General features: G+C 36.9%; 1 protein-coding gene across 4 annotated transcripts; it reads right to left on the bottom strand.

Moving 5' to 3' along the window:
- LOC109722277 (regulator of telomere elongation helicase 1) lies at window positions 2363-12453 on the bottom strand. Of its 4 annotated transcripts, none has more exons than XM_020250260.1 (23): window positions 12179-12453; window positions 11435-11694; window positions 10697-10836; window positions 10075-10156; window positions 9740-9890; window positions 9331-9493; window positions 9022-9198; window positions 8703-8827; window positions 8388-8433; window positions 7991-8138; window positions 7721-7875; window positions 7548-7639; window positions 7295-7429; window positions 7104-7172; window positions 6713-6799; window positions 6287-6346; window positions 5907-6022; window positions 5174-5231; window positions 4933-5038; window positions 4314-4378; window positions 3620-4207; window positions 3293-3438; window positions 2363-3012 (listed from the first exon to the last, which is right to left on the bottom strand). In XM_020250260.1, exons 1-23 carry the CDS (start codon window positions 12278-12280, stop codon window positions 2931-2933), a joined length of 3153 nt encoding a protein of 1050 aa, XP_020105849.1. In that variant the 5' UTR covers window positions 12281-12453; the 3' UTR covers window positions 2363-2930. The 4 variants fall into 4 exon arrangements, with proteins under 4 accessions (XP_020105849.1, XP_020105852.1, XP_020105851.1 ...); XM_020250263.1 differs by having other exon boundaries at window positions 7295-7402; XM_020250262.1 differs by having other exon boundaries at window positions 7991-8132.

Here is a 12643-nt window from a genome sequence, read left to right as displayed (position 1 = left end):
TGCTACAACTATAAATAATTTGGAGTTCGACTGGTATATTATCGGTAGCACAGAGGCCTCCGTGCTAACAAGTTGTTTTCAATGATGCAGCTTTTCAGTGGATGTTCGGCTCAGTTAGATTTGATCTACACTATTGAAAGTATTTGAAAACTAAATTTCATAATTTTTCAATATCATTTACCTATCAAACGAGTAGTCTAAAAATGAACGGCTGAAAATAAAAATTTTACAAAAATAATGATAAAAGACTTGTATTTAAAATCAAAGATACTGATCTTACTCTAAATAGTAAAAAAAAATTTCTATAAAAATTTTAGCAGATTTAGATTGTTTTACACCGTTAAATTCACAAACGCATCACATCGGTTATTAAAATTGTCAATTTTGAGACATTTTGATCACTAATCAAATAATATCGAAAAATTATAAAATTTAGTTCCCAAGTTACTTTCACTAGTGTAGATCAAGTTTAATAAAGCCGATCGTCAATTTGGAAGCTGCATAATTGAAAACAACTTAGTAGTACGGAGGCCTCCGTGTTACTGATAGTATACTAGCCTAGTTCAATAATTTGTTTAGTTACATATATAGTTGAGAAATGATTTTCAAAATTTTATCATTTTATATGTAATATTACCTTCAATGTAAAAAAAAAATTTTGTTTAAAAAATAATCAAGGAAGTAATTATACTTTTGTGTAAAGTTATATTTTCCAACTGATACTATTAGAACTACGGTGAATTAATTTAGGCGTATGCAGTTCCTACGGTAGGAGTTGGAGTTAAATATATTAAACTAAATACTGAATTTGCATTTGTATATGCAGTTATAATTACGTACAACCAAATGGCCGGCCCCTTAATGTTTACCAATACAAAGTGCTCCAACATTCTTTGCCTTGTACCTTTTAAAAAATTCCCATCAAAATGACAAAGTTTATTTTAACTAACCATCTAATTTTTAGAAATTTTGAGTTTAAATCTGGCGCGTCAGCTTATTCGTGCGTTATGCTTTCATTTGATGATCACCCTATTCGAAAATTTAATATTGAGCCCATAAATCGTGTCTTAAATGTGAAATGATTTGGATAGATATCTGTTTTTAGAAATTTGATATGAATTCAAGTCCAAAAGAATCGAACAGATCGTGTCAATTTCACGAAATTTCCAACAATGGGCCGCGTAGAAGATTCCCACGTACCTACCGCAGGGAACATTCTAAAGGGAGAAAAAAAGAAAAAAACAAGAAATCAAACCATTGATTTCGTATCCAATTTTAATTGGAGGAGTAATAATTAATTTCTTTTCCAACTTCAGAAGAGCCACAAGAAATATGAGTAAAAGCCACGTCCCAACATGAGTAAAAGATTCCCACGTACCTACCAGAGGGAACATTCTAAAGGGAGAAAAAAGAGAAAAAAAAAAAATCAAACCATTGATTTCGTATCCAAATTTAATTGGAGGAGTAACAATTAATTATTTTTCATTGTGGTGGGGACATGAATTTAGATGCGTCCAACGTCAGAAGAGCCACAAGAAATATGAGTAAAAGCCACGTCCCCAGGGGCCACAGCTGCTTCCAGAAAAAAGCCCATTAGACCAATTTTTTTTGATTTTCACATGCTTTTGGTCATCCTAGGCGGCTTGCAGGTAAGAACACATAACTTATCCCCACCCTATAAATTCCTGCTTCAGCTTTTGTGAGACCCCGTGCAGTTTAGTTAAAGGCTCTTATTCCTTCTACACCCTCGCCTGCTTTCTCCAGAAGTGCTTCTTGCGTCCGATCTGTTCAAGGATGAGTTCAGTGAAAACATACGCACTGCTCTTCTTGGCGCTTCTGCTCACCGGAATGACGCAGATTGCTCGCGGCGAAACCATGATCCCTTCGAAGATGGTTGACGGCAAGGCGATCGATCTCGGTATAGCCTACGTGCTTATGCTCTTGGCTCTTCTCGTCACGTATTTCGTTCATTGATTCGCCGCAAGAGCTGGATTATGAGAGATGGGTTGTTGTGTCGATGTATATATCTATTACCGGTGATCGATAATTTTTCGAGTCATTCTTTTTGTTTGTGCTTCACAGGGGAAGCATGGATCTGCTTATTTCCCTAGTCTCAGTTTATTGTTATTTTTTTTTTTTTCAAAAATATGTAAGCTTTCACAGCTTCTAGCCATTTGGTGTATACATTAATTACCAATCCAAGTTACAGCTAGATAGTGATTTACCACTGTATGTACACGTTCCAAACAAGAAAGGAACCAACACCACACACACAAATGTATCAGGCATTATCAATCAGAAAATGGATGCAAAAAACAGTAAAAAGAAAGGATTGGAAAGCCGAAAGAGTCGAGCAAGTGCGTAAGTCGAGAAATACTTTCTCACTGTTATTTCAATTTCTCATAACTTTACAGCAAGAGGCAAGAGCCTCAGAACACCAAAAAGCAATTATTTTGACCAAACAATTAAACTGTATAATTTAATATAACACAGCTTTACAAACTCCATTTTCTTCTTTCTCGAATCCACGAAGTCTTCGAGCCGTCACTGTACGGTAGTGCGTTAAATTGTCAAATGGCCTTATAGTAGAGCCATTATCAGCTCTCACCCTGTATTTCTTATGGAGATTACATATTTCAGCATTAATTAGACAAGATTGTACAAGTTACAGTTAGTTGTCTTTGCTCCTAAAATTGTCGCAGAACCTGAAGCTTTTTTTTGGGAATCTGGCATGTAGCAAAAGGCACGGCGAAGATAAGCCTAAAATTTCAACATGATTTGACCATGGATGGCCAATTTCCTGTTGGGCACTTGATTCTGTTCATCTACATAATTAGTCGATAATGAATAGCTGACACATCAGATGAGGTAATCTACTGAGGTAAATAGATTTAATATAAGCAGCAGCCTAGCAGGTCACGGGAAATTTCTTATGTATTGTCCGCTGCACCATGAGTTCTAAGAAGCTGCTCGTATATGTCATGATATTTTGCAGGAACAAAATCCTTAAACCTGCGTGAAGTTCAAAAGTTTATGAGAACAGCAATGCACAGCAATTGTTAACAGTTTTTACAAGAAAATGGTGTTGAATGAAGAACAATTAATCTCACATGAAAAGAACCCTATACAAAGAACATTAGTGGTGAAGAATCAAAGGGAAAACTAATTTTTTTGATTACACAAAACAGAATCATTGAAAGACATAGCTAGTAACAATAATCACATTCATAATTTTAACCATAATAATAGAAGTCAGGTAGAAGCGAATTTTGTGGTGTAGCTCTAACAGAACCTTTTAAGAAGTGAAAGCCTTCCTGGACTAGAGAACAATCTCGCAATCGACTCCAGAACAGGTGAAATCTTCATGGTTTTCAATTTTAATGCTTTCATGAATCCCACAAATTCTTTATACTCTGTAGCGGTGAGTTTTTCTTGAACCTACAAAGTTGTCAAGTCAGAATAGAAATTAAAACCAACACTGATGCTTAGAGAAAACATAATGACATTCCTGTTATTAAGCTGTCCTAAATATAAATGATCGGTAAATCCAGTCTATAGTAAAGTATCATTTAGAAGGTAAAGCAATCTATAACTGCAGGTACTAAGTGTAAATAAGGACCTGTGCCAAGAACGCAGAGCCTCTGGTTTCCTCATCGCCACTAGGAAACGAACTACTTTTAGTACCACCTTGATGACTTTGTGCTTCTTCATAATTACTATTAGCTCCAAATCCTACAGGATCACTTGATGGAAGCTGTGATATTTTCTTATTTCCCCTCTCTGAACTTCTGTCGCCAGGAGACTTTTCTAGAGAGAATGTTGAATCAGCATTATGTAACAGCTTTGAAGAGGAAGCATTTCTAGATTCAACCATAACATTGCTTCTCTCATATAATTTTAGCTTTTTGAAAGATATAGGTGTCATGACATCTTCAGCCGATTTCTTGCAAAGCAGTGCATCACCAGTCAGATCAATCACTTCATCATCCTGATACTGAGAATTTCTTTTATTATTTTCGTTCTCTCCCGATCTTTTCCTAAAGGAAAATTGATCTCCTGAATGTTGGCTCGTGTGATTAATGTATTTGTTAGAAAGATTAGAGCGATTGGCAGGAACAATGTGACCAAACTGGTCATAGCTGTTGTCTGTGGCAATTGCAGGTATTACTAAAGACGACTTTGTAACATAATTTTCAGCAGTTGAAGCCTGGCAGAAAAGTAAAAAAACCAGAACAAGTTTAAGTTAACATGAAAATGGCAACGTATATAAAGTAAAATTTTATTTGATTAATTTATTGTATTCCAAAATGTACCAAAGAGGTGAGTGAGGCGAGAGATTTTAACGATGAGGTTTTGTCCTGAGATAGGCTGAGCTTACCTGCATAATAGGTATTTCAGAACATTCAGTACATAATGAGAGGTAATTATGTGATATTATACTTGACATTACTCAGTTCTACATTTCTTCTAAGAAGAAACAGAAGTAGAAAAAGAAAAATAACAACGATTTGCATAAATCAAAATTGTGAACAAGTTTTTCTCCAAAGAAACAAAAAGAAAAATGGAAACCAAGCCAAGGTGATGAAGAACCTATGGAAGGGAAAATATTTTTCCTATATGAAGAAGGAAGAATCCGATACATAAGATAACAGCACCAGAGAGCACATCACGAATGAAGGTATCTTCAGAAAGCAAGCAAACACTTAAGGCTTGCAAGTTAGTGTTCTTCCCCCTTAGGGGTTTAGGGGTTTAGGGGTTTACATGAAGAATATAATTTGGAAAATGAGTATACCTGAAGTCAGTGAAAACAGAAAAGATCATGGACTAAAATGATAGAAGTTGAATAAAGAATCACACAACAATTAGACAACATCTGAGCACACATAACAGGTAGCATTATGGAAACACAATTCAGCCGACCAATATTCTTACCAGTCTTGGAAATTTCTGGCTGTTTTGGTCTCAAGGGCCCAAAGCTGTCTTTTTCTCGAAAAAATCTAGTCAATGTAAACACTACATCTCCAAACTTCGTGTAGCACTGCAAGGACACATAACTTTAGCACCAATATTTGCAAGAGTATAAATGCAAAATAAAGTCCAATTGACAACCCTTTATACAAGTCGGAGGATATTACTAAAAGTAAAGACGCAGACTGAAGTGCAACTAGCAAACCTTTATATGAGGTCGGAGCCAGTATGACATTTGGCTTTGATGATTTTGTTGTGCAAACCTATCAGAGATACATACATAACACCAACAAGAAAAGCTGATGAGAAGCACACTACCCAAAAAATGTCTACTATAATAGCACATGGAAATACTATTCGTGGTTAAGAAGCAATAGTGAGAACAGTCAATTACTTCCTGCAGTCTACTAGATATTAGGACATAATGTCAAATAACCATTATCACATGTATGTTGTAACCAACTTTTATCAATGTTTGATGATGCCCATTCCAAAAGAACAAGGATGTACAGCTATTGAATTTACTAACAACATTGAATTTTTTGCACCAGGAAAATACTATAATAAAAATGACAAAAATATTGGTAACTACGACAAAATATTCTGTTACTCGACAAAATGTTAGATAATTTTTCTGATGAAACAATTATTTCTATTAGAACTTAATGGAATTTTCCAGAATTAGAATTAATGCATGCAGGGTAGTAAAATTGAAACTTTTAAAGTTTACACGTCCATTCAAAACGCACTATAGCTCATGTGATGTCTATACATTTACCCTAATTTAACTGTACACTGCTCATAACTGGATATCCGAGACTTGAAATCAGCATGGAAACAATTGACACACAGACAAGCATTATGTGAAAGAATGATTCGATATTTCATTTTACAGTAGATTTCTTGTCAAGACCAATGGAGATTACTGCCGTACATACCGTTCATCGCAGAAAATTATTGCTCCATAATCATGGCGATGTCTAAGGACACGTCCAACGGCCTGATTGACAGCCCTTGTGGCTTGCTGAACATACCATTCCTCCCCTGTCAATGCCTATAACACAACATTAGGAGTGCAACTGTCTCTAGAACCATATACATCATGAGCACTGCAGTCACAGAATTCTTCAATAATCTAGTAGTCAAAAAGTTTAATTTCTCCAAGCTAAATATTTTTATGCCTCCTAAGTCCAAAGCTCTTACTATAGTGTTTATCTTTTGAAAGGGAAATATCTTAGTACAGTAAACTTGTCAGTTTGTAGACATCTAAAATGCGAAGGTCAAACACTGATGTAATCTGATTGATTGATTTTCTTACCTTAGAGTCTTTCTTCACTGATTGAGCCTGCTGATCCAAGTATTCACGTTTGAGACGAACCTACCACAAAAATTCCAGATATGCGATAATCAAATGGAATCTAGTTTCATCCAATAGCATGCATAGAATCATTAAACCACAGAAAAATAATTTCATATTTTTCATAATTAGAATTTAGGATCATGATGAATTAACAAAGCAATGAGATTCTGTAAAAGGCAGCCTTCTGAATTATGCCAAGTGAGGATCTTGAGTGCATAACACCTAATAACAGATATTGTTCGTTTTTGCTTATGCTCTGCACTGCTTACATCCCAGGGCATTTTGGCATATATTTTCTTTCTCTTATCCATAAAAGTTCTAATTGAGCCTAAAACTCCAATTAAGTTTACTCTCATGAACTCCATAGGAAACTTAATGACAAACCTTGGGATCAGTCTTCATAGAAAAGGGCATGCCTGTGATAAGCACGGCTCTCCCAGCCTGGTCAGCAAAATCAAGCCCCTCACTAACCTGAAACCATGCGAAAGTTAAAATGGAATTACTGAAAAAAAAATGAGAGCAAATAAGATGGAAACTGCTACGAGATTGGGAGTTACAACTAAAAGATGAAAGAATTTTTGATTGATCACAAGATGTATCCTAAGACAGAGCCTGCCAACTATTCCACATGTTTCCTACCTCCTATGATAAGGGCACCTCCTTGGATGACTCTCATAAGGGCAAATTAATTGTCATAAAAAACTACTAACACTACTTACAGGAAGTCTAAAATAAACCAGAAAATTATCATGAGGATCAAGAAATATAGGCATACTTTGCCACGACAGACTGCAAAAAATATTGCCCCTGATGTAGAACTATCACGTAACTTTGTCTCAAAATCCTGCAAACGAAGATATTGATATATGTTAGCAAAGAAATGTGGGAGTACCCTAAAGTAATGAGAATTATTTAGGAACATATTGATGCAGAAATATCAATGAATCATCAATGAATCAACCTAACCTCGATTGCATGTGGAAAGAGTGATGACTGTTTAGGCTCTACAACAGGTTGTTTGTGCTTGCAAATCCTTTCCCAAATTGTGCTCAAAACTGCTGAGCTTGCATGACTCTGAAAGACAATAGCATCTGCAAGAATCTAAGACATCTAATGTATAATGCATCAAATCATGTCTACACGTGTATAAAGCTTTTCAAAGCACCCGCAGATTGAACAACTGAATAATGATGTGCAGGTGTAAAAACTGTTGCCTTACCATGCTTTTCCAGCACTCAATGCACTGGTCCATCATGTAGTATGAGGGAAAAAACACAAGAAGCCCATCCGGCACAATTCGAGCAAAATTAACTGCACTTTAGGCCAATAAATATACTTGCAAAGTAAAGAAGATTAAATACGGCAGTATCAGTTTGTTAGCGAAGTACCTACCAATTGCATTGCCCAGCTCTTGCTTATATTCTAGAGAATCACGAGTCCGGTAGGAAGAATTAAATGGATAACCAGATGGGCCGGTAGGTACAACTCCAACACAGATTTGATTAGAAGATATGACATGAGGGTTCTCTAACCTGACTGGGAACTCTCTGTGCTCACAGCAAAACATGTAAAAGCAATCAAGATAAGTATTACAAACCGATGCAGAGTATAAAGTGGAGTAGAACAGGAAAAAGGTATCAAAAAGAAAAAAAATTGGCTTACAAATTTAGTTCCATGGCAAATGAATCTAGCGGAGATAGTGTGCCTGATGTCAATATGATAGAGCGTATGCCCAACTTAACAAATTCTTCCATCGCAAGTCCAGGGTTGAAACACCACCAACTAAGCACCCTTGACCCCTTACCTGCAACTACAGAGTGAAAATTTGTATAGAAAGAGCATCATAACTTTCTAAGTGTCCTCAGTCAGCAAGTCTCACTAGCTTGGGTGCACTTCTGATAAATCATGTTTCAGAAATGAACTATTTGTAAGAAACTTTCATATAGACTATACTAACAAAAAAGATCTAACGATCACCACCATTTACTCAGAACATGCAACGAATTCAACAAGACACTGAGGATACAGTAAGTGAACTTGAAAGGTTGTTTTTACAGACCTCTGAAGGAATCTGCAAAACTTGGCTGTGATTCCTGCACATGAAACTGAAATAAAAAGCAACTTTTAGACAGCATTACCCTTTCGTTGAAGACAGAATATATATGTATATAAGTAACTCTTTGGAAAGCATTACTCCATTGATTTTCTTCACACCCATCCCCCCCACCCCCCCACTATGTTTTTAAAGATACTATGAGAGATAGGATGATCCCATTTGCACTCGCCCAGAAGGGAAGAAAAAACTTTCCACTAAAATCTTTGAAAAAAATATAGTACGATACGTGAGTACAAGCAAGAATAGAGAACAACTTACACGATAGTACTTGGCATGGACTCTACCACCATCCCTGAAAATTATATTGAGTATATCCCTTATGCTTTCTAGTCTGCATAAAGTACCCTTCATCTTGACCGGCACTCCCGTCTCAGGTGTAATCCCTGACATTTTATCGTGTGCAAAAATATGTAATTAATAACAAGAAAGTATAAATGGTAAATATTAAAATGATCTACGGTTGTGTATAATTTATGACAAATAGATCTAAGGGTATTATCTGGTCAGCCACAAAAAAAATAATAAAATAAAATAAACTCCACGTAAGGCACTAGGAATTTTACAGAAGATTCATTACCCTCCTCAAGGAGCAAAGAGGCGTTGTCGATTGTAGAGATAAGCATATTGGCTGTCTCATATGTGATATTCAGATCAGAAAGAAATTCATATATGTAATTCCCAGGACGAGTGAAGCCCAATTCTTTGGATTCGATAGCAACTTCAGCAATCCGTTTCTCAAGCTTCAGCAAAAGAGCTGCAAGAATATTTTTGTTACAAACAGGAAAGAAAAATTGTTTGGATCGAGTTCTTATAACAAATTGTCTGCAAGAATATCATTGCCAAAAACTACAAGAATATAATGAATTGTCTTATATAGTGGACTTACCTCGTAGAATAGCATAGTTTTCTGGATCAAGTTGTTTGTCAGCAGATTTGTCAATTGCCCTTTTTGCTATGCAAATGTCAATACATTGTTTTGCTTCAGAGATGCAAGCAGTAAGATAGCTAGAAGGCAAATCAAATGAAGCTGCATCTGCACATATGCTCTCCTGCATGTGTAAGTTATTACAGACAAAAATTGAGAAGCCAAAAGTACACGAGTATAACAAATTAAAAATTACACCAAACTTCAGCCCTTATTTTCTTTTATAACCATAAATAAGATATGATGCCAAAACAATTGAAACACAAATAAAAATAAATGGTGATTTCAGTCAACTGTTGGACACAAACAAGTAGTATTGACATAAGAGGTCAAAGAAGCTGTAAGACAAAAACTAACTGCAGTTCAATACCAGGTTGTGAGCTTCATCAAATATGAGTACAGCATTGCTCCATGGTATACCAGTTAAAGACCGCCGGTTTCCAGGATCAATAAGGTAGTTGTATGGAGCAAACAATATATCAGCAGTCTTGTGAAGTTCACGGGATACGTAATACGGACATCTACAATGAATATCATATCACAACTGTAAGCTAAAAGGACTGATGCTTTTTCCATTATATTCAGTGTGTTAAGAATTGCTTATTGAACTTCTTCAGAGAGAGAGAGAGAGAGAGAGAGAGAGAGAGAGTAATCACTAATGTTAATTGAGAGCTGAACGGAGAAAGACATGTTTTATATACTTACGGGCCCTTGGTTCTTCCAATATTTACCAAATCTTCAATGTCAAAAGGTTCATTCCCTAGACCATGGTGCTTCTTCACATACTCTGCAAAGCAAAATCAAATGCCAACAGAAGAACACCAAGCAAACTAAGAAAACCAAGCAAACTACATAAATCTGAGAATAATGCATGCTCCAAACCATTTGAAATGTTTTATCCCATAGTTACATACACCCCAACACCAGCTAGGTGTTAACGATATCTTTATCAATTAAATTGCACTAAAGTTCAAGACAAACTCTGTTGGATGTGGTAGAATCAAGAAACAAGATGAAGTTAAAGCTGTAGGCTTAGTACTAAACTACTAATCTGTGTAACCTTCCAAAAATTTTCTTTCTAATAGGCTGGGTTAGTAGTTGATGCACCGTAATATTTGAATGACGTTCACAATCCTCAGAATTGAGAACATTCTTTACACATTCCAGAGATGCAACTGCATCATAGCTAAGCAGGAACAAAAGTTCTATTTTCTTAGGGGATCTCACAATACACACACACACACACACACACACACACACACACACACACACAGAGAAAAAAAGGATTGTTTGAGTAACATGATTAAAAAAATAGGGAAGCACAAACCAGAAACGTGGGAGTGATGACGGCATAAACGTTTTCTGCAAACGTAGTGGCAAGCATTGTTTTGTGCTCTGCCCCGAACTGAACGCACTTCATCATGAATGCACATCTGCTCGCGAGAACCTAGTATTGCCATCTTGGGCCTGCAAGCATGGAGCATCACAAAATTATGCAATCCCAATTTGTGGACAGTTATGTGCCATAATTAACAGTAGGAGGTAAAAGATTGCAAATCAAGATTACAAAAAAAATATAATAAGAAAATCTACTTGCACAAGAGATCAGCAGAGGACGAACTGGACAGCACCAGAGGCTGCCTAATTGTGCTGGTGTCCGACATCAAGCAGAAGATAAACTAGATACTATATTAAGATTGATATAATTGACTAGATTTTTAAGTCACAACGGTCAAAGGCAAACAATATTATTCATGCTAAGTAGCATAGGCAAACTAAATAGAAGAGCAGACGTTTGAAAAAGTTTTTGTATTAATCTGTTGAGCACCAATTTCACATTCAATATTCCAGGGCATTAAATGAAAGAAACCTACCTTCCTAATAGCAGCGCACAAAGTAATTACTCTTGCTGATTGTAAAGGCTTTTACAATCACATAAGCAGCCATGATTAATCAATTAGTTAGTGCAGCTTCACTGAGCTAACGAACTCATTACAAACTACTGCAAGGCAAGATTCATATGAAAAGATATGCATAGTTGCTAAACGAAGAACAATCACACGACCTGTAATTGCTTGTTCTGAGCTCTCTTATGACCTGCTTCAGTTGGCTGTGAGTTCGTGACGTGTATATAATCACCGGAAAATTTGATCGTGGTTGCTCCGTTGATTGACTGCTGCTCGGCTGACTCCCCGAACCCCAACTCCTATCTTCATTACCGATAGTTGAGAAATCACCAAAGCTCTTCCTCCAAGCCAAAGTGGCGCATAAGAGGCAGAGTGTTTTCCCCGTTCCTGTGGGACTCTCCAGCAAAGCATTGCGTCCCTATCTCATAAGAAAACAAAAGTATGAGCTTTAGTCATTGTTTGGCCTAGCTTCTACTTCTGCGTTGGCTTCCGACAGCAGTCACCTCGAATAGAGAATTTGGCAAACAGAAGAGTCTAGTGCTTATGCTTTCTGCTGTGACTGGAAGCACAAAATAAGATTACATTGTGAGGCCCAAATGCAGAAGCTATAATTATGGATAATAAAGTGCCAGAAAATTTGAATTTAGTGCTTCCTTTAAGAAACTACTCAATAAGCACTTCATTGAACATCATTACACCATAGAGCAGGGCCAAACAGGCTCAGAGAACCAAAAAAGATAAAAAATGAATGGAAGAAAGAGAAAAATCACAAGCCTAAAAGCGCTCAATAGAGATAAAGCTACTAGAGCATTAAGAATACAAATTATCATCAGCAAAGTTGCCGAGACAACAGTAGAAGCTGTAAAAAAAGAAAAAGTGCGATCAAGTCGAAGAATCCGAACCTCCTGTAAGGATTGGATGACCTTCTCCATGTAGACGATCTGGCAATCGTAGGCTTCGAAGGGGAAATCGACATCGATCCCCCTAATCTTGTAGATCGGCATTTGCTATCGAGATGGAGTAGAGCAATGCAGCAGCTAGGGTTTTGGAGGACCGGGAAAGTGGTGCGATTGTAGAACCCTAATAAGTAGCTTCTAGCGGAAGGAGAAGCGGAGCCCGCGCGCGACCCCGGCGGTTTCTCGCCTGAGGAAATGTCGCGAGTATAAGGAGTCGGCGCTGTTTCGACGAGACATTTGAAATCGGCATCGGGTGTGTCTTTAATAGGCTGAATTCGGCGAGCACTTGAGAGCTGTGATTAGTGGCTCCCGCGGTGAACCTGGTTCACAACGGTAGCTCATGTTTGGATCTCCCGTAAATCTAAATCGCAAGGTACAGATCGAAATATCGGGTAGATGGACGGAGATGAG

The sequence above is a fragment of the Ananas comosus genome, linkage group 16 (genome assembly GCF_001540865.1).
Source record: "Ananas comosus cultivar F153 linkage group 16, ASM154086v1, whole genome shotgun sequence".
Taxonomy (NCBI): domain Eukaryota; kingdom Viridiplantae; phylum Streptophyta; class Magnoliopsida; order Poales; family Bromeliaceae; genus Ananas; species Ananas comosus.
Note: the sequence above shows the minus strand (reverse complement) of the source record. Positions and strands in the feature narration are given on the sequence as shown.